At 47.1% G+C, this 26,445-nt stretch overlaps 1 protein-coding gene across 2 annotated transcripts in view; it reads right to left on the bottom strand.

The window, feature by feature from the left end:
- Window positions 1-9,006, bottom strand: part of ISM1 (isthmin 1) — a 143,094-nt gene extending 134,088 nt beyond the window's left edge. Inside the window, exon 1 of one of the 2 annotated variants that reach the window (XM_069608335.1) lies at window positions 8,114-9,006. In XM_069608335.1, the coding sequence (XP_069464436.1) occupies window positions 8,114-8,230 (117 nt within the window). In that variant the 5' untranslated portion in view covers window positions 8,231-9,006. The remainder of the gene's footprint in view (window positions 1-8,113) is intronic. The other variant, XM_069608336.1, reaches the window with a different exon arrangement.
- Window positions 9,007-26,445: the final 17,439 nt, after the last annotated feature.

Below are 26,445 nucleotides of genomic sequence, written 5' to 3'. Positions count from 1 at the left end.
CTCTCCAGTAGGGGGGGGCGTACAACACACTTCACCCACGCATGGGAGAGAATCATCTCGGACAAGTGGGTGCTATCAACCGTGGCAGGCAGTTATTGCGTGGAGTTACTACAGCGACCCTCATACCACCCCCGCGTCAAAAATCCACCACAAGGGAGGAACAACGCATCCTTCTAGAAGGTCGCCATCGAAATCGTCGCAGCTAACCAGGTAAACAAGGGTATCTATTCAACCTACTTCCTTGTGCCATAAAAAGATCTAACAATGCACCCAGTATTAGACCTGCGCCCTCCAAACTCCTATGTCAAGCCACAAAAATTCTGCACGAACACTACAAGAAGTCATCCCACTGCTAAGCAGAGGGGACAACATGGCAACCTTGGACATGAAAGATGCCCATTTTCATATTTCAGTGTTCCCAGCGCACAGAAGATTCTTGCGTTTCAAGATAGCAAGCCAGCACTACCAATTCAAGGTGCTACCCTTCGGAATAGCATCCGCTCCAAGGGTCGCTGTTAAAAAAAAAAAGAATCAAACAGTTCATAGGAGCTGTCATAAACACAGGAGAAGGATTAGTCTTTCCATCAAAGGAAAGAGCCCAAAACATGCTACTGCAAATACCTCAATATCAAGCCAGCCACCAGATAAGCGTACGCAGCTATGCGTTTGCTCGGCATGATGGATTCTTGCATTTACCTGGTCCGACACGCACAATTGCACATGCGCCCCATGCAGTAGTGGTTGGCAAAATGGTAGTCTCAGGCAAGCGGGACGATCTAGTGGTCGTTTCGACCAACACCAGTACAAGTTCTTCCCTGGTGGACAAAGGAGAATCTGTTGAAGGGGAAACCTTTCCATGATCCGGTGGTGCAAGTGGTAGTTACAGATACGTCACATCACCTTCATCTCACGTCACATGGTCTGTGGACTCACATCAATCTGCTGGAACTTCTGGCGGTATTGAAAGCGCATTTGAAACACAGCCGACAAATCAGTCGGTACAGATCCTAACCGACAGCACCACTGCAATGTTCTACATCAACAAGCAGGGGGGCACACATTCTCCAAATCTGTCCAAGCTACCACAGAACATATGGAAATGGGCACTCAAACAGGAGATGTTCCTATCTTCCCAACACGTTCCAGGGGAACTCAACTCCCTAGCAGACTCGCTAAGCAGAGATCCCCTACCAGAGGAACGCCAGTGGCGACTAGACACACACACAGTGGGGTTACCCCATGCTAGACTTGTTCGCTACAAAAGAAAACAAGCAATGCCCAGACTTTGCATCCATGTTTCTCCAACCAAACTCCAAGGGGAACGCCCTATGGATGAGCTGGTCAGGGAACTTTGCTTACGCTCCCCCCCCCTCCTCCTCTAATGAACAGAGTGGTGAACATAATTCACAGAGAACAGATGACGCTCATCCTAGTTGCTCCCATGTGGGCGAGACAACCATTGGATCCACATCTGTGCAAACTGGCGATGTGCAATCCCATCAAACTACCGTGCCAGACCGATTTGCTGACCCAGCACAGAGGAATAACATTACACCCTCAACCTCACTCAATGAACTTTGCAGCATGGCTCCGGAGGTCATAGAGTTAGGACATCTAAATCTACCACAAAGGTGTATGGATATCCTCAAAGAAGCACGTAAACCAAACACCAGACACTGTTATTTTGACAAGTGGAGATTTGTAATTTGGTGCCAGTCTAAATAAATAAACCCCATAGAATGTTCTCCATCCCACATTCTCCATTATATGCTTCACTTGCTACACTCAGGGTCAGTATTTAACTCTATAAAGGTTCAACTGGCGGCTTTATCAACTTATACCACCTCTCACAATAAGGTATCATGGTCCAAGGTTCCTGTCATTAAGGCATTCATGAAGGGACTAAAGAGACTCCACCCTCCAATTTCAAACCCACTGCCAGGCTGGGATTCCAATGTAGTACTTGCAAAGCAAATGGGACCTCCCTTTGAGCTGATGCATAAGTCAAGTCTTAAACACCTTACATAAAAAACTGCCTCGTAGGTAGCTATTACATCCATAAGAAAAGTTAGTGAACTTCAAGCAGTGTCAATGTAGGACCCTTTCTTCGTCATCCACAAGGACAAATTGGTTTTACGAACACACTGTAGGTTCACTTAAATTAATTTCCAAATTTCACGTAAACCAATCCATTGTGCTACCAGCCTTCTTTCAGAACCCAACAAGCTCAGCTGAGAAAAAACTCCATACACTAGATGTAAAGAGGGCAGTCCTTAGCTATGTAAACAAGACCAGACCGCTCAGAAAAACAGACCAACTGTCTCCATAGTACCAGACAGAAGGAGACTGCATTTCCAAGAATGTCATCTCCAGATAGATAGTCAGATGCATACAGCTCTGTTACTCATTATCAAGCAAACACTGCCTTTCACACTGAGAGCTAATTCCACAAGGGGTACAGGAGCTACTTTGGCTTTCATCGCAAACGTCCCGCTGGACACCATTTGCAAAGCAGCTACATGGAGCTCCGTAAACTCACTCAGCACTACTGCATTAACACTCACTCTAAAACAGATTCACAGGTGGGACAAGTGATTCTAAAACATCAATTTGCTGCCGGACCTTCTCACAACCCACCACCTTCTCCTAACACTGCTCGCTGATCTATGCATAGCATTTGATCTAAGCAGATTCCACAAACATCAGAAGGGATACATTACTCACCGTAATCGTATTTCTGATGCTTGTATTAGCTTAGATTCACATGCGCCTACCCTTCCTCCCCTTGGAAAGAAAGTGCATAGATGTTTTTCTGAGCTTTATCTGATACATATCTACTTTAATACACCTGTACTCACGCTACACTTCATACTACCTCATGTCAGAAACAAAACAATCTGAGGGACCTTGATGCGGTAAGGACGATCGGTACAGTGGACGTCACACTAGGGATAGCATTACTGGCATGCCCTGCGGACGTCCATTTGCGAGTTTCAAAAAGAACAACCAATACTCTGCAGCTTCCACTCGATGTTGGCCTATGCATAGCATCTAAATGTAAGCAGATACAAGCATCAGAAATACAGTTACGGTGAGTAATGTATCCCATATTTCGGCAGTCGCATTACATGGGAAGGGGGGCCATGCAACAGATCCCGGATAACTGCACTGGTTGGTAATATTTTGGAATTCAAAAGTCCTGTGTATGATGTTTAAGTGCAACTTTATGTGCGGTTTAAAGATGCAAGCATATTAAAAAAGTTGCATCATTTTGAAGAATCGGGTTATTGTTACGACCCATCTGCCATTCTGATTGCAATGTGGCGTATTTAAACCTAATGGCCGGCAAGCGACAGTTACAATTAGAATGTTTTATTTATTCAGTTCTCACTGTGTATACAGAATGGATTATGGAAATTAATGCTTTTAGGTCCATTTTGTTTTTATTGACAAGTGGTCTCCGATTGTGTAACATTGTGTCGACATCCCTCTAAAGCTAGGAATCACCGTTGTCTTGATTTCACCTTTAATTTATTTGCTTAAATAAACGTGGGTTTTGATCAAACTGCCCGATTCTTGACAGAATTGTGGGGTTGCACTGTATAATTTGGGGGAATAACAAACAAAAAAAATGTCCACTTCTTTTAGATGCCTACTATGAATAATTGCGTGCTCAGCGTTATTTATTTTAAATGTAAAGGCCACTACAAGTGAAAGGGCATTTGTTGTCCGCATGAATCTTTAAATAAGATCGTTTCAGTCATGTCCATTCCCCTTATGGGAACCGGGTGCTTGGGACTGTTGCATATAAATGGGGGCAATCCAACTATAAGGCTTCTTCAGGGTAGCCGCTGAGCCGAAGATTGGCAATGCTCACTTCGAGCTCTAAGGGTCAGAGGTCATGTCACGTAAACGTGCGTCATAATCATAGTGCACCGCTTTCAGTCATCTTGTACAATTGAAGCCTTCATCCTAAACACAAATGTGCACACGCCGCGTTGGGTGTAGGTTGTAGAAGAAAACTAGCGTACGTCTGGCACTGAGCACAGATAGGCAGATAAAGTCTTGAGCGAAAGCATCGATTCCACCCACTACAAGGACTGAGGGATGCTGGCTGGGTTTGGGCTCGGGCCAAGTACGGCAACGCGTGGACATAGAACAAAGTGAGAAGAAGCACGTACAACGTTATACCGCTGGATATTTATTGGGTGTACTCCCCTTGCAAGTTTTACTGAAATGTGTCGCTGTTGTGCAAGTAAAAAAAATAAGATTAAAAAATGCCCTCTATAATCACGTAGTCTTGCCCTGTGAGCGCACGATTCAAACAATCTACAGCTGATCCCAAACCTGCGCACAGTCCTCAAAGGGCCAGCCGCCTAAACGGTGATCTGCGCTAATGCACCGACCAGGCTCTTTGGCTGTTGGCGACTATTAGCAACTGAATCCTCTGCATGGGGTGGCAGGAGTGTGAGGTCAGAGTACGGGGGCGGAGCCCTGGCCAATGAATGTCATGCCCCCACTTGTTAAATGTTAAAGGTATTTGTACCACGCACCGTCACCAACGTAGTTGGTCCCCAGGCGCACTGGCGGATCTGCAATCAGGAAGGTGGAATGGGTTAGTAAGGTGAAGAGGGACTAGGATAGTGAGAGGATTGGTGTTCTGTTGGCAGCTTCAGCTTGGTATACACCGTGCACTGAGCTTTGGTGTATCGCATCGATGTCAGTCCTTGTGTGCTGCTGTTGGTGCGGCTTATGTGTTGTTGCGGTGTAGTGACGTGCGTGCGGCTTGCTGTGCAAGAGGTGATTGTGTGAGTTTTTGAGCGAGTTATGTATGCAGAAAGTTTGAGCTTTTTGGCTAGTGGGTTATGTTTCGCAGCTAATCTTTACAATACGGCTAAATGCCTAGATTTCGAGAATCCTGCATGGTGGGGTAAGGCCTTGGTCCCACAGTATGCTCCATATCTGCATACAATGAACAGATGTGTATGCCACACCTAGATCCGAGGGTCCCTCAAAGTCGTGAAGAGGACTGGGCTTCACAATAAACTACGTCTCACCATACAGCATGCAAAGATGGAGGCTGCACAGTGGGAGAAAGGTCCAGACCCCACAATAGGTGTGCCTCAACATGCCACGGACAGAGACTGAGGCCACATCCAGACTTCAGAGTCCTCCCGAGTGGGGGAGAGGCCCAGGCATCACAATGGATTTACTTGTGAGTAACCATCGACTGGTGGATTTCTAATGCTCAAATTAAATTTTCTAGGCTGTTGCAGTGGCAGCATAATAGAGCAATTGTCAAGCAATAGGCGATAGCTACAGCAACAAATGCCTTCAGCCCACAGTGTGACCCTGTAACCGCAACAGAGCCACAATAGTGGTCCCTAGTAGGGACCTTACTACACCCAGAGATGGCATCATGGCCTTTCACGTTTTTCAAATTAACGTGGCCTCAAGCCTGAGGGGGTCCACCCAGCAACTACACCCATATTGGCAGTCAGCAGTCTTATGGCATGTGAAGATTTTTTTTTTCCATTCATGGCGTCAAATGTACGCTTTGCAGCGTGCCTGGTCCAAGCTGCATTTGCTGGAGCCCTCTCCCTGGGACGTATATAGAAGTGGGATTATCGCATTGTTGCCCCGTTATGCCACATGGTACTTAAGACTGTTTCACCGTTCTAAGCAGGGAGAGGCCCAAACATGCTGAAATGGGCTCCCATGAGCCGGTCCTGAACCTAGGTCTCTAACACCTTTAAAATGGTCCCCTGCTCACCTTCAACAAGCGCTGACCACACCCCAGCCCGAATGGACTAGTTGAAAGGGACCAGACAACTGCAGAGCAGGCCTCGGAACAACATGTGCAGCCTGGTGTCAACCATGCACAATGCGTATGCTGCCTTTCATTGCATGATTTTTACAGGCTAGCCTGGAACTGGAATGGCTTTCGGTTTATGATGGCCTGCAGAACAACAGCACTACAGTAGAATGATCAGAGGGCAGGGCCATGCAGAAGGGCACATGTGTCTTTTCCTAACTGCCCCCTCCCCACCACAAGTTGTTCCAGTTCGCAGAGGTTTACGGCACATCTGTGCACAGGCCCACATTATTCCAGGTTAGGAAGATGCAGGAACACGTTGCTCCACTGTGGGCTTGAAGGGTGGCCAGCGGGGCGTGGGGCATAAAGGTAGTTCAATCGAAAGATAAGGCATGGGGGAGCGGGGGGCGACAAAACTAATGTTACGGAAGGGCCGCCTCAGCAGCAATATTTGTTATCAAGGCTAGGCTCTGCATGAAAAAAAGATTGACTAGCACTGATAGGTAGAGAGGTGGTGGGACGTTCACCTCGTGGCCTCGGAATCCTGGAAGATCAATTCCGTTGATGGCAGCCCTTTATGAACATTTTGAGCCGTTATGGGGGCATGAAGATCAGTGTCTGCCCCGCACGGCATATGCATCCTGGAGACTGCTTCTAGGCGCGCAGCAGGAGCAACCTATACGCAGAGTGGTCGTCGGCAATTTGCAGAAATGTTGGTTCATTTCCAAGTAGACATATTCCACCGACCAAGCCCACTGAAATATATTCCAAAACGTACCGCAGCCGCCCCGTCACTACACGTGCGTTTTACCCGGTGCCAATTGCCTCTGTTTGAGACCGCGGGAAGCGCATGCACTGCCCGGAAATGCTGCACAGAGTTGGGTATAGGACCTGCACTACTAGTATTAAAGCACAAAAATACAATACAGCCAGGACCAAATGCTGGTGGGGCGGCGGAGGGGGCACTGTAAACCAATGGCCCGTGTGAAGCATACAACATTCAAACGTGCTTTGCCCAAGATGCACACGAGTAAAAAAGAGCCAAAGTTACCACGTCTCGGATACTGATGGGGTACACGCACAGCAATCAATATCCCCGAAACTAAGGCGAAAAATAGCAGAGATGAGCTGAGGCGCTGACAGACCCTCGGCGGTGAATTCAGTGACATGGTAAACACGCTGTAGCCGCAGACATCAAGGCGACCATAACAGACGCCGGGTGAGCAGAGCGGCTTACCGAGTGGAGGGAGTATTTTCCACGAGTGAAAAAACGGGACTCCAAGTAAACTGAACGGCACAGCATACGATGCCGCGGGGGATCTGGAAGATGAACTCGCGTAAATAAAACATTACTAAAAAGACTGGTTCCCCGCATGCCAAAACCCACTCATACCTCCCCAGATGGCCCAAACCATCACCACCGACCTCTCTCAAGGGCTGTCTTCAGCCAGGCAGCGAACCTCTCTCCAGGGACCACCCAAAGAAACCGTGTCTGCAGCTAGCCAGTGACACTGCAGTGCCAGCAGCCAGCTTGCACCCTTCATCCATTCAGTGTATCGTATCAAATTTTTCTACGGGCTTCATGGCTCAGCCAGCTTCTAAGCACTGTACTGATATGTGTTCTTACCCAGCGTAATGGCACTTAAACTTCCCGCCCTCAGAAGGTTGAAATCAGCCCTGTCAAGGGCGGAAGGTTTCCTGCAGACTGAACGCAGATGTCTGGGGCAAAGGTTTAACCCGCTGAGCTACCACGAAGTGTGCATGCAGACAGCCAGTTATGCATTTCATGTTTGCAGCAAGTGTTCCTGTAACCTAAATATTCATGAAAAACGTGCCCGTATGACCCAATAGTGCATGCATGCGCTGGCACCTTGCACATAGGCACCACGCATCCTCCTAATGCAGCTTGCGATTGACCCCTTGCATCAGGGGAGTTGCTAGGTCTGGAAAAGACCCGGGGCTAAGCTGATGTCGGAACTGTCGGGACTGGGGACTAGCTAGTCTTTTGGCTGTAGCTCCTGAGATTCTATCTGGGGCTACAACCAAAAGATCAGGGGCTATAGCCCCCTTAGCCCCCCCTAGCAACGCCCCTGCCTTGCATGTTTGCATTCTGTGCTCCAGCAAGCCACGCTGATATATGCAGTCTGCCAGTTACCACCGACCTGAAAGTGTCGTCCTCCTGTACAAACACCCCATGCCCCATTTAACATCCGATAAGACACTCACCCGCCCTCCACACCCGGCATGCAGCCTTTGCCCCGCATGGCCCATGCTCCCAATGCGGCCAGGGAAACTCACCTGCGTGCTCTGGTTGGTGCCCGGGCCTCCCCCTGCCGTGCCCCGGAGCACGGTGATGTGCAGCGTGAGCAGCAGCAGTCCGAGGAGCAGGAGCAGTTCAGCTGTCAGCCGCAGCATTTTCCGGAGCCTCCCGGACTTGGGGGCCCCACCTGGGGCCGGACCCCCGCCCTCCGCATCCGCAGCAGGGCCCGAGGAGGGGGTGCCGCCGCCACTGCAGCAGCAGCAAGAGGGAGCCACCGCGGGGCAGGAGCGGACACAGCCGGGGGAATCCGAGAGCAGCCCCAGTCGGATCCGCGAGCGGCAGCAGCAGCAAGTAGATCAGTGAGCAGCCGGCGCGTGCAAGGCGTGGGGCGAGCACTGGCGGGTCCGGCAATCCAGGAAGAGCCCAGGGGAGCGGGGACTAACACAGCATCTTTCCCCTCAGGGCATCCGGAGCGTGGCGGCGGCAGCGAGTGTCTGCGCGTGGCCCGAGGAACCTGACTGAGCCCCGCGCAGGCCGAAGAAGCTGCTGCGCAGGCTGGCAGCAGACGGGCCCGCCGCCCGGGCAGGGGGGTGTGCGCGCTGCGTGGGACCAGAGTGCAGCCCGCCGGGCCACTCCCCGCTCCTCCCTTCTCCTCAGGTGGCCGCTCGGCGGCGCTAACCCGCAAGCTGGGGCCCCTCAGACAGCGGTCCAGCGACAGGCGGGCAGGTAGGGCGGGCTACTTCCCCTGGACACCTGAACTCGGCCTGCCCCTCAAGTGCTCCTCCCGAGCCGCTTCCGTTCACTTCTCCTCAGAGAGCCCTGGCCCGGCCGCCTTCAGTTCTTGCCGCTCGTCTGTGTTTGCTGGCGGCACGCACGCCTGTTTGTGGGGGTGTCTCCTAGCTGATGGTCTTGTAGCCTTCCCCACCTCCCCTCTCAGTGTCCGCTGCTGTCCTCCCCTACAGCCCTCCCCCGCCCCCTTCACGCCGCCCAGCCTCAAGGGGAGGTCCAGATGCCACCACAGGACCACTCCCCAGCACCTGAGTGAGTGTCTCACTGCTCGAATACGCTTTCTAGGTAAAAGAAACAGGCACAGTTCCACGACTTTGCCTCTCTGCCAAAAGACCATGCTTTGTTTCAAAAGTAAGTTTTGTAATTTTGTTGGGCGCACCCCTCTGTTCCCCGAAGATGTACAGCTTTGTTGGCTAGTGGAAATAACGTTTGTTTGCTTCAGTGGGGGTAGACTACTTGGGACTAAGAAATTGCCAAAGTCTGAGGGGGGGGGGTGCGACAACGACAGGGGGAGCTGGACCCCTACATCTTAGAAACGTGGAGCGAGACAAAGCGTACAGGGCGCGTGCCCCAGGGTCACGAATGTGATATACAGGGACGGGACGCCTTCAGTTCAGCCAGGCTGCCAGGGTACATACAGGGAGACTGTAGTAGTTATGTTTTAGTTTGTGTTCTAATAGCTGTTACTCAAGTGTTCTGTAGAACATTACGTGGTGATGGTGTGTTGTTGTCTGAGGGGAGGAGGAATTCCATTCCAGTGTGTGCCAGTAGCTACCAGCCGCACCATGCATGGGGTCTGTTCAATAAAACATGGTGTTATCCTCCCAGCGGTTTTGTACCTGCATTATTACAGAGAGCAACTGGAGACTTCAGAGATTATGGACAGGGAAATCACATCTGGACAGAAATACCCAAGAATTTGCCATTAACCAAAATCAAGTCTAAAAATATAAATATAAAACATCTTGCTGTGATTTGTAGTGAGGATGAAGTAATTGACCTAACTCAGGTTAGTGAGGAAAGCAAGGAGCCCCTTCAGCTAAAGGTTAAAATGAATCAAGCAATGGATTTGGCAATAAAGGTTATACCAATGACCAATAAGTAAATAGGAGAGGACCTTTATTTACTAGGGTCATCTTGCAATGACCAATCAATTACTCTTGCAATGACCAATCAATTACTGGCATTGTAAAGGTAGCAGCTGTACCTGGCCCTATACAACATAACTCGCAGCTGGAGTCACTTCAACCAATATTATCTGATTTATTTTCCGAATGAAGGTAGAAAGAAAACTTCTACCATAAAAAAAGGTAAATGTTGGTTTGGGCTCCTCCTTAGCTCCAAGAGAGGGTGTTGTTAATCCTAGTTGCCCTATTGGAAGTACCAACACAAAACCAATCTCATACGCAGATATTTTCCATTCGAGGAAACGTATGAATGAGATACCTTTACAGGTAGGCCAGGAGAGGAATACTGCGTTGCTAGTTTGCAGTATAAAATTCCAATTAAATAGAGGAAGCATAGACAGCCTCCCTGTTACAGATATTGGGGACAAATCTAAAGATATTGACCGTCATTACAAGTTTGCCGGTCCGTGAATTACGCTACCAGTAATCTTGCCGGTACCGTAGTTCCCGGACCGGCAAGCTACAAGTTCTACTTATGGGTGCCGTTACGGCCGCCAGGTCTGTCCTGGTGGCTGTACCCGCACCCACGGGTAGAGCATGTCAGATGCACCGGCACCATTCTTAATGGTGCCGTGCATCCGACCTCCCCATTCACATTGAGCCCTATAGGGCTCAAATGGGAATGGAGCGTAATGCATTCTGGCGCCCACGAATGGGCAATTACCAGGTCTGGCTGGGCCGTAATGACCCGGTAATTGCCCATTCGTGGGTGGCAGAATTATTTTTACCGGCAAGGCTACCACCAAACTTGTAATGAGGCCTATTGACTCCAATGGGCTGTTGTTAAGAACATTGAGACAAACACTGTATGAAGGCACACTTTCTGCAGAGACCTTAACTAAAGTAATTGAAGAATCTATGCTTCATTTCCCAAGCACTAGTAACTCCTGCAATAATTCTGTAACCTTAGCTTTGCCGAGTCATAATAGTTCAGGAACTAATGACAAGGATGAAGGCCATATTCCAACACCTAGTAATTATGGCAATCATGATTTTATGGTTTTGCCGAAGAGTAATGGTTCAGGAACTAATGTCAAGGATGAAGGCTGCGTGGATGCCTTACCCAGGGAGATAGCATTTGCATCTACTGCCTTTGCCGCAGAAGAATCTGCCAAGTCTGACTTGGCTAGTGCTGCTCCTAATGTGAACATCATAGGTTGGGCTGGGGATCCATCGGCTCGTGGTAAGATAAGGATGAATCGCCCCTTTTTACTGGAATTACTCCAACAAATACCTGCCTTGAGAAATCTGCTAACTAGAGATTTTGAAAGGATTTCTCTCCTTCGATTCAGCAATTACAGAATGCTTAGCTATCTATCTTGTGCAATTATCTATAAGCTTATTTGGTTCCACAAAATGGAATTAAAGGAATTGCGGTTCGATTTATATTCATTTGTGCTGTAAAACCTGGTATCAAATCCACATAGCCTTTTTCTAGTCACAAACTTAGAAATTGGTGCTGGAATTCCTGTGGTTTCCAAAATCCTGTCATCTGGTTTGCTTCCCTTTCCCCTAGTGATTTCCCGGGTGTGTTACTTTTGCAGGAAACCATGAAAATGCAGCCTTTTGCTTTACAAGGTTTCAAAACATATTGTTCATGTGCCATAAAAGCAGCTGAGGGTCGTCCCTCAGGCGGCCTATCTATTTCTATTAATAACACTATGAAATGTTACTCTTGTTTGATCTTTTCATCGAATTCCTTGCTGGTGGTGGAATTAACTACAATAGGTAAACCGTGCAAGGCATATATTTTGGTATCCTTATATTGTAATCCTCAGAAGCTATCCCAAGAGTATGTCTTTGACGAACTTGATATGGTCCTGGAAAAAGCTTGTTTACAAAAAAAGTGATATAATCATAGGAGGTGATCTTAAATCTTTTTGCCTAGATGATACTTATGTCCCTACTTTTGAGTTATGGAAGTCTGGCCGAAAGCAGTCATTGAAACGTGGAAAGAAGTGGGTCTCATATCTCTCAGACTGGGATCTTAAGGTTTTGTCTACAGTGTTTGAAGGATATAAGATCTCATGGAGAAGGGGAAATGCTAGCTCCCTGATTGATTATTTTTTGTTTTGCATTCAATTAGTCATTTGGTTGATCCTATTGTCATTCATGATTTAGATCTCCGTGATCACGCTATGATTCAACTAACGCTCAATATCCATATTCCTCAGCATGGTGTCTTTCCACAACTGGAACTGTTAGAATTTGATCGAGCACCGATATCTATGAGATGGAATTTTGCCCGCTGCCATCAAATTTCTGCTTTAGTATCAGAAAAAATAGGGAATGTTGACATTGATCTGTTTAGCTCGTACTCTTCGATCCGTTGTGAAGCATTAGTTTCAGGCATTGTTTCTGATGCGTTAAATAAAATATTATGTAAAAACAAACAACCGCCATGTTTGAATAAACATCAATTTAATTATAAGATAAAGATATTAAAATGAGCTAAAAATAGGAATCTTAGAAATTTGAGGCTTTATGAAAGTGGTATGGGCAATCACAAAGTGCAAAAAAATTGAATTATTCAGACATATGAAAATGCAGTTAGGAGTTTTCTTATTGAGAATCACAATGCTGTTAACTTCAATATGATAAGACATATATGTCATCATAATACAAAAGAAATTTGGCAGTTAATAAAGCAATCAAATACATGTTACACAGAAGATCCCTGTTTCTCTATCTCGGCGGAAAATTGGGAGGATCACATCAGAAGAAAATTCCAATTTCCCACTATATTTAAAGATATTTGATATTCAAATTCCAATAAGAATGAAAATGTAATATTTAAGATGAGCATTGAGGACATTGAGGGGGCAATAGGACAATTGAATCCCTCCAGAGCGGCTGGCCCGGATGGGATTGCGCCATGTATATATAAAGAAGATCCGCACTTGTGGGCCCTTATACTGAATTCCAAATTTGATCTAATTTTAGCATCCTCTGTACTACCAAAATCTTGGGTAACTTCAATCATTGTACCGATATATAAAAAGGGTGATCCAACTTCTCCTTGAAATCTCCGGCCAATTGCGCTCATTGATGCGGCAGCAACATTTTTTGCTATTTTGATTTTATATGAGTTGGAAAGACATATATCAGCTAAAAGCATCCTTTCGAAAAAAAACTTTCGAAAAAACAAACTGCCTTCCGCAAAGGGATGAGTACGGTCCTTAATGCAGCAATAATTTCACATCTTTTAGCTCACACAAAGACTAAGGACTCAACACCAGTTTATATGGTATTTATTGATATGTCGGCTACCTTCGACACAGTGATTAGGAATATCCTCTGGAACAAAATATTTGCACTCGGGATTCCCCCAGAGCTGATATTTCGATTCCCGTTTTTACACATGAACATATCTTACAAAGATAGAATTACTAAGGAGGGGGCGACAACAGTACCCATCCCTACAGTGGTAGGATTGAAGCAGGGATGCAACCTAGCGGCCACCCTATTTAATTTTATTTATGCGACCTGGATGAACAATGGGGACAAATGGGCACTTATGCTGTTAGATTGGGTGCAATCCGTCTACAATGGATCGCATTTGCCGATGATATTATTTTATTTGATCCTACCCCGGCTGGTCTTAAAAAAAAAAAATTGCAAACCTTTGAAAAATGTTCTAAAGCCCACATCCTGAGACCCAATGTTGATAAAGCTATGACAATGATTTTGACTGCGGGTAAGAAAATCAAACCATATAGATGGGTGATGGATGAAGGTTCAATCGAGCAATGCCCAAACATTATATACCTTGGTTTTATATACCTTGGTTATACCTTGAGCAATATCTTTTCAGTTACGTTTTGGACGGTTATGTTGAATGAGAAAACTAGGCCCCTCTTATCCCAGATGAAGGTGATTTTTTTGCCAAATTTTGTAATTATTTAATAGTACCGCTTATTGAATTTCTTACTATGAAAGTTGAAGCTATATTACTATACTGCACAGATATGTGCTTGTATAAAATCAATGCACAATTGAATATCATTCAGGGTTGCTTAATGAAGTCCGCTTTACATCTTGCCCTTTCTATTCCTAATGCTGCGGTTCGGCATGAATTTAGTGTCATCCCGCTGGCGACTAGATCTGAATGGAGATCACTTTGCAACTTGGCCATGATTCTTGAACCGCTAACAAACTCATTATACTTGGATTTTCATGACATGCTAAATTGCAATAGTCCAAGGTCCTTTTCTCTATATGTTGGGCGAATGCAAACTTTATTAGCAGATCTTGGTGTTTCGCAATTGGACCTATGCAATCGCCCAGCATATGTTAAAAAAAACTATATGAAAATGACTGATTCCGGACGATTGGTGCAACGAATAAGTACAAAACATATAATGAGTATGCAAAATGCATTAGGAAAAGGGAAACTCACTCCTCATATTTAATTTCTTTTCCATGTAGCTCTACCCGAGCACTTTACATACGTTTTAAATTTAATCTGTTTCATACTCATGAGAGGACATTTAAATGGGCCGGTGTGAATCGAATGGTTTCAACTCTGCATTGCAGGTTTCCTTATTGTGATGGAAAAATAGAGTAATTAAAACATTTAATTCTTGAATGTTCATATTTTAGGGCTCAAAGAACTAATATATTATCAAATGTTTTGATGTAGAATTTTCAGACTCTTATGATTTGTTATGGTCCGGATTGATGACGGGTGATTTCAAACCTCTTATATTCGGCCTTGTACAACTGCTGAGAATTATTGATTCCGAATTGGTGGAAATCTAATGATTGGAATCAGTAAAATGGATGGTATATGAACCAAGATGTTCTTGAGTACTGTACTTCTCTGGGAAGGTTTGATCTCTATAGCAGTATTTTTTTTAATAACACATGTTATTGTATTATTCTGTAAAACAACAACATACAGTATTCAAACAATACTTCCATTCGTACACCAAAGGCATTGCAACTGGTTCCCATGGTTAGTTAAGTTATAACCGTCCATACAGGACAATAATTGGAACACCTCCATGCTGTATATTTATTGCATAGTCTTCGCGCAGCAGGATCGCACAGTTTTCACTTGTCCATTACACAATTTGTTCCCATTTCTGCCATATATGGCTGTGTAGACGTGGCGCTCCATCGCTATACAAGCGTCCACGTCTGTTACCCATTGGTCATACTTGAGGGTGATCTCTGAACCCCATAATTGTGCCATATTTCTCTTGGCCAACCCTGTGGTCGTTGGAAGCAAGGGATTCTCAAAGCAGGACATTTCTCCCTCCTCCTCTATCCCCAGTAGCAAGAGTTTTGGTTCCATTGGGATCGGCTGGCCCATTACTGGTGACAACCTTTCACAACATTTCTGCCAAAAGTATTGTATGCGTGTACATTGCCACATAATATGAAAGAAAGTGCCCTCTTCCTGTTTACAGCGTAGGCAATTAGCATCTGTGATCTTGCCCCAGCGGTATAGTGTTATTCGTGGATAGTATATATTCTATGTAACACTTTCAGTTATATTAGCCGGATTCTAGCCGATATTGCCGTTTCTCTGGGGTACATTAAAGTCAAGGTCCATTCCTCAGGCAATATCAGGTCCACATCCCTCTCCTATTTTGATTTCAGGCTACACAATTCCTTTGTGGCAAAAGAAGAGATTGCGTTGTACGTGATTGATGCAGTTTTAACATTCACACTATCCAACACAATGGGCCTCATTACGACCCAGGCGGTCCGGAAATAACGGTGGCGGTAAACCCGCCGCCACCTTTGTTTCCGGACCGCCTGAGTCCGACCATTGCAGGCGGGAGGTGATGTTCCCGCCAGGTCTGACCTGGCGGGTTTAACACCTCCCACATGCAGGCGGACGAGGAAACACCGGCAGCATTACGAGATGCTGCCAGTGTTTCCATGATCCCCATTTCCATCGAGTCCCATAGGACTCAATGGGAATGGGGATTTACACCATTCCGCCTCTGTGATTCCCGGAAAACCGGGGTTCTAATGCCCCGGTAATTCCGGGAATCACGGAGGCGGAATGGTAATACGAGTCCGGCGTTAACCAGGCGGTTTTACCGCCTCGGTTAACGCCGGACTCGTAATGAGGCCCAATGTTTCTCTGTATCGGTGTGCACTCTGGCAGATCAGCAAGGTTCTGGCAGATCAACAAGGTTTGTCATATGTTTGGTGAGTGCATGAGACAACTGTGTGTGATGGTAGTATTCAGAGGGTGGGAGACAATAAGTGGCTGATAGTTCAGCAAATGGTATGATTTTGCTGTCTTTAATCACCTGCTGAATTGTCTGTATCCCGGCTGCTTCCCAATTTGGCCATTTGGGTAGTTTGTGGAGTTCCGGGAGGAAGGCATTATTCCAGAGGGGTTGTATCGGGGTGATTTTGTTTCCCCATCCTATATGTCTATGTGTTTCGATCCAAATCTGGGTCGTGTGGGCAGTTATTGTGCGGGAGGGAGGGCGGACCATCATTTTGTACAGGTTTCGATCGGAGGTTCGCCATGTCTTGCTGCCTTCTCTGCTCGAATGTGCGGTAATTCTGGGTCACCATAGTAGTATGTCGTTTACGGCCGCTATCTGGCTCGCCCAGTAGTATGTTTGAGTGTGTGGGAGTCCAATCCCTCCCGCCACACGGATCGTTGGAGGGTGTTCAGTGCTATCCTTGGGTCTCCCCCCCCCATAATAGTTTCCGTAATGTCTTGTCTATCTTGCGAAATTCAGCTGTGGGGATGTGTAAAGGAGCATTTTGTAGGATATATAAAAAGCACGGTAGGGCTAGCATTTTAAAGAGTGCCGCTCTTCCTAGTAGAGTCAATGGCAGCGTCACCCAATGACTGACGTCGTGTGTGAAGCGTTTCATAATTGGGTGTTAATTATGGGACACATAGTCCCCCAGTCTGTTCGAGATTAGGATGCCCAGGTATCGGAATTTTTCCGTCTCGACTTTGTAAGGGGAGCCCTCGGGAGGTATACAATCTATTCCCTTAACCGGGAACAATATTGATTTACTCCAGTTCACTCTCAAGCCACTGAATCTACCATATTGTATCAGTATTTGTGTGACTATGGGACAGGAGACCACCGGGTTACCAAGGTAAATCAGTAGATCATCAGCGTATAGAGAGACCCTGTCTTCCCAGGTCAGGCCCCATCGGAAACCTGACCACATCGGTGTATTCCTCCGAATTGCGGCTAGGAGCTCTATGATCAAGGCAAATAACAATGCTGATAGTGGGTATCCCTGCCTGGGGCCTTTCCCCAAGCGGACGCTAGGTGAGGGCCAGCCGTTCACTCTCACCTCTGTCATTGGGGCGTTCTACAGGAGTTGGACCCATTTCATGAAGTGTTCCCCAAAGCCCATTTTCCCCATGATTGCCCACAGCGCCTCCCAGTGGACTGAATCGAAGGCTTTCTTTACATCAATAGCCAATAGTGCCAGTGATTGTTGTAGGGTAGGCGCTCTTTCAAGCGCTAAATGTAGTCTACGGATATTCATCATTGTGGATCGCTGTGGCATAAAGCCACATTGATCCGGATGGATCAGGGAAGAGATTACCTTTTGCAGTCTATTGGAGTCTGTTGGCGAGTACTTTCGCTAGTATCTTGGCTTCACTATTTATCAGAGATATGGGCCTATAGGAGCTGCATTTGTCCGGGGGCTTACCATCTTTTGATATTACAATTATGGTGGCTTTGCGTAAGTCTGCCGGGAGTATCCATTCCTTTCTCGAGGATTCGAACATATTGAGCAAGTGTGGTACAATAGTATCCCCATTTAGTTTCTTCCAAATGTTTATCGGAAAGCCGTTCGGGCCTGGGGTTTTGCCTGATTGGAGTTGGGAGATGGCTGCGGATATCTCTTCTCCCGAGATGCTGCTCTCCAGTACGCCGACTTGCTTGGCGTCCAATGAGGGGAGAGTGACTTCATCTAGTTGCATGCTCTCGCTTGCGGTATGCGGGGAGCTATAGAGCTCTTCCTAGTAGGTCGCAAAGCATTCAGCTATTTCACTATCAGTTGAAACTAGGTCTGCATTTACAGTTTTAATGTGTCTGATTTGCTGATGTCCCTCATCTCGTCTTTCTAACCAGGCTAGCAATTTACCTGCTTTCTCCCCTGTTTCGTACAACTGTGCTCTCATGGCTCTGTGTGCCCTTTGTGCACAATCTGATGATAGATTGTGTAGTTTTTTCTGTGCCAGTATCAATGCTCTATTTGTCTCCGGTGAGTTGTCGTCTATGTGCTGTGTTTCCCTACGCGGCACCTCTTTTTCTGCTTCTTCCAACGCTTCCCGATGTGCCTTTTTTTTGTGCTGCTGTCCATGCGAGGATTTCCCCTTTGATCACTGGCTTATAGGCTTCCCATAGTGTTCCAGGATTGTCCACGGTACCCGTGTTTAACTCAAAATAGGTGCAGGTAGTACTGCTTATTTTTTCCAACAGGTCTGGGAACCTTAGGTAATAATTGTTAAGTCGCCAGGTGGGCGGGGGATGTGGTCTTTCCGTTTTGAGTTCTATCAATAATGAGGAGTGGTCGAAGATGCCACGCGGGAGTAGGGACACGCTGTGTGCCCTGTGGATATTTTGGACTGGCAGAAAGAAGTAATATATTCTAGATAGCGAGGCGTGCACGCCTGAGTGGAAGGAGTATTTGCGTGTATCTCCATGCAGGTCGCGCCAAACGTCTCTAAGACCCAGTGTGGAGGCAAAGGTTGCTAGTTTGTTATTGGCTGTGGGTCTTCTCCCCCCTATGTGTGTAGGATCTAGTGCGTTATCCATGACTTCGTTGAAGTCTCCACCCAATACCCAGATGTCTGCTGTATTTGCAACCCAGATGAGCGTGATTTCTGCCAGTACTGTAGTTAAAAGTGCTGGCGGGGAATATACCGCCATAATCACAATGGTTTGGTTCCATAATGTAGCTTGTATGTGTACGTATCTTCCCCCAGTGTCGTGGGTCACCTTGGATATCATTAGTGGCAGCCTTTTGCGGATTAGGATCAGCATCCCCCTGGCTCCCATGGAGAAGCCTGTGTGCACTGCGGTGAGGTAATTGGATCTTTTGAAGAGATTGCATATCATTCCAGCCAGGTGTGTTTCTGTTAGGAGTACCACATCTGGTGTATGCCTGTTTATGTATTGTATCACCAGGCGTCTCTTGATGCCAGACCCTAGCCCGTTAACATTCCATGTCAGAAGTGTCAAGCGTTTGTTAGTTCTCGCAGTTGGCAGCGCCATTGGGTATATGGACTTTGTGGGTCATTGATGTGCTTTGCTGGAAATATCTGTTTTGCAAATTCTATCACTTGCGCTGTCGCTGTTATGTACATGTACGGTGTAATCACAATATCTTTGTATGGAAAACAATAAACAAGGAACTCACCCCCAACACTCCCCTCCCTATACTTTGTCCCCAACTGAAGCATCTCTCGCCCCATTATAAGCTTAAAAACTACTAAAACTCCTCATTCATACCTTAGCTCTCATAAGTATTGGTATATGACCACTAAAGAAATAACGACAATAGGGGGCTATGCGGTCCGGGCCGCCAGTTATGCAGGTATCAGGTTCACCGTTTATCTGCAGCTTGCATGTTATAAGGACGTATTGTCGGCGTTCAGTGCACTGCTTTGTGGGTGGATATTATACTCTACGTCTTAGTCATTGTCTCTGTTAGGCAGTGCTTCCGGCGCCTGTTGTGGACGCTCGGGGGGCGCGCTCTCCGGTCTCGGTTGGTTTCTGCCGTTACCTTGTCGCCTGTTCAATCGCCATTCGCCCTCTAGGTGGCTTTTCGCCCAGCTAGATGCTTCTCTGGGGTCCGTGAAGTGCACGGTCGTTCCGTTAAAGTATATTTTCAGCTGTGCGGGAAATAGGAGTCCATATTTTATATTGAGGGTCTGAAGGCGTTTTTTCAGTGGGCCAAAGGACTGCCTTGCTTTCTGTACCTCTCTGGTAAAGTCCGGGAAAAAGGCGATATTGGAGCTGTTGAATGTTATAGAGCCTTTGGTTCTGGCCATTTGAAGTATTGCATCACAGTCCCTATAATTCAGGAGCTTTGCTATCACCGTACCGGGGGTGGGGGGGAGCACCAGGGACTTTTCTACCAGTTGGCATCCGATGGGCCAGTTCGATGAAAAGAATTTCGATAGGGTGTTGGGAGCAAAGATATCCGCGAGCAACTGCTCAAGGAACAGCTCTATGTTTGCGCCTTCCGCTTTTTCTGGCAGTCCGAGGATCCGGATGTTATTCCGTCTTGCTCTGCCCTCTCCCTCTTTCATCCGTTCTTCCAGCACTTTGAGGCGATTTAGCTCTCATGTCATTTGCTGGTTTACGGTCCTCAAGCTGTCTTCTGTTTCCGATATTCGACCCTCGGCTTCCCCCGTGCGGGCTGTGAGTTTTTGCAGGTCGTGGCGTAGCAGCGACACTTCCGAGCTAATGCCATCCATCTTCTTTTCCATTGAAGTTCTTGAGCTGGCGATGGCGTTCAGGATATCTTTCAGCAATATGTCCCCTTCTGTTTCTGGTGTGTCGCCAGTTTTGGCCTGTTCCTGTGGAGGGGGGCTTAGGCAGGGGTTGTATACTGCTCCATTTTGCTCTGCGTTATCGCAGCTTTTGCTCTGTCTTTCCCCATAGTGTGCTGTGGATGGCAGCCCGTAGGTGAGTGGCCCCACACAGCTGTTGTGTATGGAATAGTTTATAACAGTGGGGTGAATACTCTGGGTGTACCTACTTGGTGAGGCATTTCCTAGCTTCTGCAATAGCTCCCAGGTCTTGCTGGGAGTCAGATGGGCAGGAGACCTTGATCAGGGGATAGTAGAAGGTGTTGTCATCTACAGGTAGTTGGTTATAACACGCCGTATGCAGAAGAGTTACCACCTCTTTTGGTGGGCCTGGTGATGTCTTCTCTAATCTTATTATGAACTCCTCTATTTTCTGGTGTTGCAGTCAGTCGCCACCTATGATAGTTTCTAGTTTGTATCAGGCCCGCTACACCTGTCTGTGATATCCCTGCTCCCCGAGCCCCCAACCGGAGCACCACGTCCCTCGCTTCAGTGATGTGCGATTGAGTGTCCTTGTCGTTGTTCCGGGCCTTGGTGCTGTCCACAATCTGTCTTGAGGTGCATTCCCAGAGTACCTATCTCCAGCTGTGTTCAGCGTGATTTGGGCAGATCTCCATTCCGCAGGCTCATTGGGCAGCACAGCCGCAGCTCTCACGTTTTATCCACTTGTGTGCGTCGGTAGGCACTTCTTGCCCTGAATTTGCAGCCCTCATGTTGTGGATTACCGTTGCCGTGCCTTCACCGGTGTAATGCTGCAGTTGTTACGAGCAAATGCACCTGCAGGATTGGGGACGCTTGTGCCTCACAGCGTGGATTTTAGCCAGAACAATGCAGGGGAACTTGTTTCCCCGGATAAGATGTATTTTCAGGGCTGTTCTGCGTGAGTCTTTTTTCCAGGGAGCATTCTTACCTCTGTTGGCCCTGACCCGCTCCTTCTGTTATGTCACGCGGGAGCAGGGTGTGCTACACCACGGCTCCCGGAGTCCTCTGCACAGTTGCAGCAATGCACACATGCACTTCACACGGACTCTGGGGCTCGCCTCTGCCGGGGTAGTGCGCCGGTGGGGGCTCAGGTGCATGCTCGTCATCGCCTGTGTGGGCCAACCAGTGTCTGCCTGCGAGTCTCCGCCTCCCCAACGCGGAACCGCCGGTAGTGGGACCTGTTCACCTCCACCGGCGCGGCACGCTCCCGTGTGTGCGTTTGGATCAGCCCCCAGGCTCCGCACTTAGTTGTCTCGGCGGCTCATGCAGGGTGTCAGAGGAGCAGGGCGTCTGTTTGTGCAGGGTCGACGCTGCGCGACGCGGCTCCTTCTAGTCTGCTGCTCCGGTGGCCATCTTGCCAGGCTATTGCAGTCAGCCGCCTTGGGACTATGCCACAGATCGTTTCCAAACGGCGTTGCGGTTTGACTGAATATCACAGCGACTCGTTCCACAGAGGTTCCGCTGTCTGTGGATATGATTCCTGTCGTTATTGTATCCAAGTTTCAGGATATATTCAGGATCTGGCTGGCGGCCTCGGGAGCTCTGAGGAATTATGTCCTCATCTCGATCTTGCCAGCCACGCTTAACACCCCCCCCCTTATAGCAGTATTAACATTGGTTAGCACAATTTCCACATGACTCTTTTCTTGGAATTTATAAATCTGTGAGACTAGCCCTATCTCATGTTCTGGGAAAAACACTAATTGAGTCTAAAAATGTACTTATTTTGTGTTGTAAGAATATCTAATTGTGTACTCACATGTATTGTATTGTTCTAGACATGTTATATTCATATGAACTGAAATGTAGTTCTAAATTTGCACCATAGGTAACTGTGATAGTGTAGAATGATCTATTTGTGCTATCTGTTAAATTTGAATTTTAGGAATTTATATATATGGAATGTGGCATAAGCAGTATCACTTGTTTTAATTCTCTATGATGTGTTTTAGTAAGTTTTATACCCGTAAAATAGGATGATCTTCAATATGTTTTATGAAATGTTTTATGAATAATTGCTTGCAAAAGATTAATGTGTATTTGATTATTATTTTTTTTGTCTTTGCTGCATATAATGTCTTTGTAATTTTGACTCAAAGTATGTATTCATGCTCAAAAGGCATAACTTAATTTGAATTATAATTTTTTTCTTTTAAAGAACCATAAACAAATACAAAAAAATGATCTTGTTATTGCTCTGTGTGTCCAGTGAACGCACACTGTGCTCTCACGTACATTGACCACGGTAAGCATCACAGTGGAAGTTTCCCTTCTCATTATGTTCTTAGCATTTGTTATGCGCAATGCTGCCATATGCCTGGTCTACAGACATAAGATGAGGAGCAGCTTTGGTCACTGGGGCCCTTATGTTATTACCCCTCCTCATCCCAGCCTTGCTGGGTTATTGTCAAAGACTACTGACATATTGTGATTAGTGTTGGCAATAAAAGGCCATGGTTTAATCAGTTACCACAATAAAGATATCTTATTCATACAATGTGCATGAAGAACATAAAAAAGTCCTTTTGGGCACAGGGGCCAGTGGGTGTTCCCCTGGCCCATGCCACCTTCTTATCCCACAACTATTCTTCTTTTTTGGCTGTTTCTTGTCCCTCCTTCTTTGCCGGGTGGGTGGGTTGGGTGAAAAAGCAGGCGTCTTCTGCATTCGCAGAAAGGCTCCTTTGCGCTCCGTTTGGAGTGCTGTGCGATCCGGCGACCCTTGCTGGCAGGGTCTCCTCTTATTCACTTTCTGTGGCCTCTGGCAATTCGTTTGGGGGCTGGCTTACCAGCCAGCTGGCACCGACAAATTCTGCATATCTGTGTGTGTCCCCTCTTCCCCTGGGATCACCCACTTCATTTTCTTTCTTGTTCCTGGCTACTCACACCTGGGCCCTTTTGGCACCATGGTGTGGGATCCTACCTTGCCCTTTGGATACTCCCTTGGTAGTGTGGCTGCAGGGAAGGCAGAGCAGAGGGAACTTTGGCAGGAAGGGGTGTCTAGTCAAAGGATCGAATATAAAGGGTCGACAGGTCAAAGGATCGACACCAAAGGGTCGACAGATCAAAGGATCGAATTTTTTGTGGGTTTTTTAAAACATTTTTTTGTGAAAAAAGAGGTTTTTTAGCAAAAAAAGAGGGGTTGCGGGGGAACCCCCCCAAAAAAAGGAACCCCCCCCAAAAAAAATGTGAAAAAAATGTAATAAAAATGCGATCCTTTGACCTGTCGACCCTTTGGTGTCGATCCTTTGACCTCTCGACCCTTTTACTGTCGATCCTTTGACCTAGAACCGCAGGAAGGGGGTGACAGGTGCTGTTGTGTTTTGCACATATTGTGCTTTTGCTAACATTGTACAGCTTCTAGCCACTGTACATGCCTAATGTGACCCCCGTTTATGCGCCCGTGCCCTTTAGCTCTATATGGTGCTCTTAGTTTGCGGCGCTGGCCCCTCTGGCGAATCAAGAAGAGTGGATGGGTTTGGTTAGTTGGGAGGAGAGGGAAAAAGCAAGTTTGCAATGCTTTGTGTTGAGGTTGCTAATCGAAAGTTTCCCTGCATGCTTGTAAATTTTCTCGGTGTGAAAGTGTGAAAGTTACACAGCATCGCAGGCTTTTTGTCCAGAGGAGCAGCCTCATGCCTGTAGTGTGGACATGTCTAGGCCAGGGGTTTGGAATGTCCGTTGGAGTTAGAGGTTTAAGTTTGTGATGTTAGAAGTCTGGGGAGAGGATTTAAAAACAAAACAAAAGTCAGCTCCTGAGTGAGCTGCAGTTACTGGCAGTTCGCGGCTGGTGTGACCGAATCTACTGCAACTCCCTGCAAGTTCGTGAGAGTGCTCTTGTACTGTGGGGGAATTGTTTGGGGGGCAGTATTGTGAACTGCTGCGCTCCTGTTCTTGTCCCCTCCAGCACTTGGCAAGATACGATCAATTACGTCTCAAGGAAATTGTGTTCAATAGACTGAACTGAAATCTCCCTGGAAATCCACATGTAAATTTGCCGCTTATACCGTAACTCTCCAGTGGAGTGTGTGCAGGAGTGTGCTGTCACCGAGGATTCACCCTACGGTGCCGCATAGCCTACCATAACCTGCCGTAGAACTTTTTCTGCAGGTCCTCTCTTGCTCCTAGTGAGGCTGAAGATTGACCTCTGTGTTTGGCCTTGTTGCAATTCTTTCAACGCTGCCTTCCTTTTGCACATAGTGACTGTGGGGCTCTCCCTTTGAGCCGTGCATGCTTGCTTGTTTTCAGTAAAGTCTGCAGCAGTCTGGAGTGGCCACCGCCGAGTGAGGTGCTGGACTCTGCACTTTGAGGTAGGCACAGTTTCTCCCACTTCTTGACCATGGTGGCAACTCTGAGAAGTATGGGGGGGAGGCCGGTAAACCGGCGCATAATTCACCTTCCACTATGAATGAAGGGGCATTGAGTTCTGTTAGTTCCTGCCTCGGGTAGTGGTTAAAGAAGCAGAATTTGTCCAAGTTGCACTCTCTGCAAGTCCAGTACTTATGCAAGACCCTGAGGTGGATTCACTCCCTAACTCAGTTGTGGCCCCCATGGTGGGGGAAGTCCCTGCTTGTAGCCTCATGTTTGGGGGTTGAGCAAAATGAGGGAGTGTCCCCCAACCGACTTCTAATGCAACACTGGAGTCCCGGGAGAAGTCTGGGGATATAATAAAGAATTTTACCAGCAAACTCGACCAAGCACTGTCTAGACTGTAGGAAAATATCCAGGCCATGGTGTTGGGAGACATGAGTTTTGGAGAAGACTTGGTCTCAGATGTCTTCATGCTGGCCTAGGTTTTATCCCATGAACTGGGTAAGTGAGTTAGACTCTCGCTGGATTTTAAATCTAATCAGTGGAAAATTCCTGAATCCCCTGTGAATGCACATGTTTTTACTGAAATAATGCTACATCAGCCAGAAACTCAGTGCACAGGGTTTGCGGAGGCAGTCTGTTCTCCCCCATGCTAAAATCATCTAGTTGCGGTAGGCTACGGGGGAGTCTGGCTGATCCATCGCCTGAAGAGGTCTGTTTTGCACATGTATGTATTCATTTATTTATTTATTTCATTTGTTACACACCCAGATCCTGGGGTATCACGGCGTGGTTACAGACATCTTAATAATTGGTCAGTGGGGGAAGTGAATGATGGTGGCTCTAATGTGCCCATCGGGCAGTCACTGGGGGAGAGGTCCTTCAGAACCAGACCAGACACCACAATAATAGACGAGTTGTCATTTCCGGTGATGGCCCGGTTGCTAGACTTTCGGTATGGGCTACGAGACCTTACATTTTGAACTGCCTGAGGTAAGACTGGTGCCTAAAGACCTTGCAGGGAAGGTTAATTCCCTCAAGGGATTTCTTATAACATCCTCTTGGCCCCAGTGCCAACACTTATGTTGTGGGAATGACAAAGTGGATGTTCCCCCCCCGGTGGTCTTATTCCGTATGCTCAGGAGCAATTGGCTGCTGAAGTCAAAGCTCAATCGGAGCGCCGAAATACAAAGTGTTTGCCTTCAGTCTCTCTCCTGGGTGTGGGAGGTGAATCGGTTCATAACATCCTCAGTAGTAGCCAAATTGAGGATTTGTCCACTGAACCTAGGGCAAAACCTTCCCACGTAAGGGGAAGGCGGCTAAGCAATCGAAAAACTGTAGCATGCCAATTAAGCAAATGAATAAGGGGTCTCGGAAGTTTATAAATCATTTAGACTTGCAGTCTGTCAAGTCTGTCCCCTCGGTTCATGTGGATCCTGAGCAAAAAGGGCAGTCCAGTAAGAGGAAGTGAGTTAAAAGTTTGCAGGGCTCTCAAACACCCTCTGCAAGTGTATAGGGGGGCAGGCTGGAGTTAGACTTGAGAGAACTTTGTGGG

Source organism: Ambystoma mexicanum, chromosome 4q (assembly GCF_040938575.1).
Source record: "Ambystoma mexicanum isolate Mex_15411 chromosome 4q, UKY_AmexF1_1, whole genome shotgun sequence".
In the NCBI taxonomy this organism is placed as follows: domain Eukaryota; kingdom Metazoa; phylum Chordata; class Amphibia; order Caudata; family Ambystomatidae; genus Ambystoma; species Ambystoma mexicanum.
The sequence above is the reverse complement of the archived record's forward strand: the minus strand, read 5'-3'. Positions and strand labels throughout refer to the sequence as shown.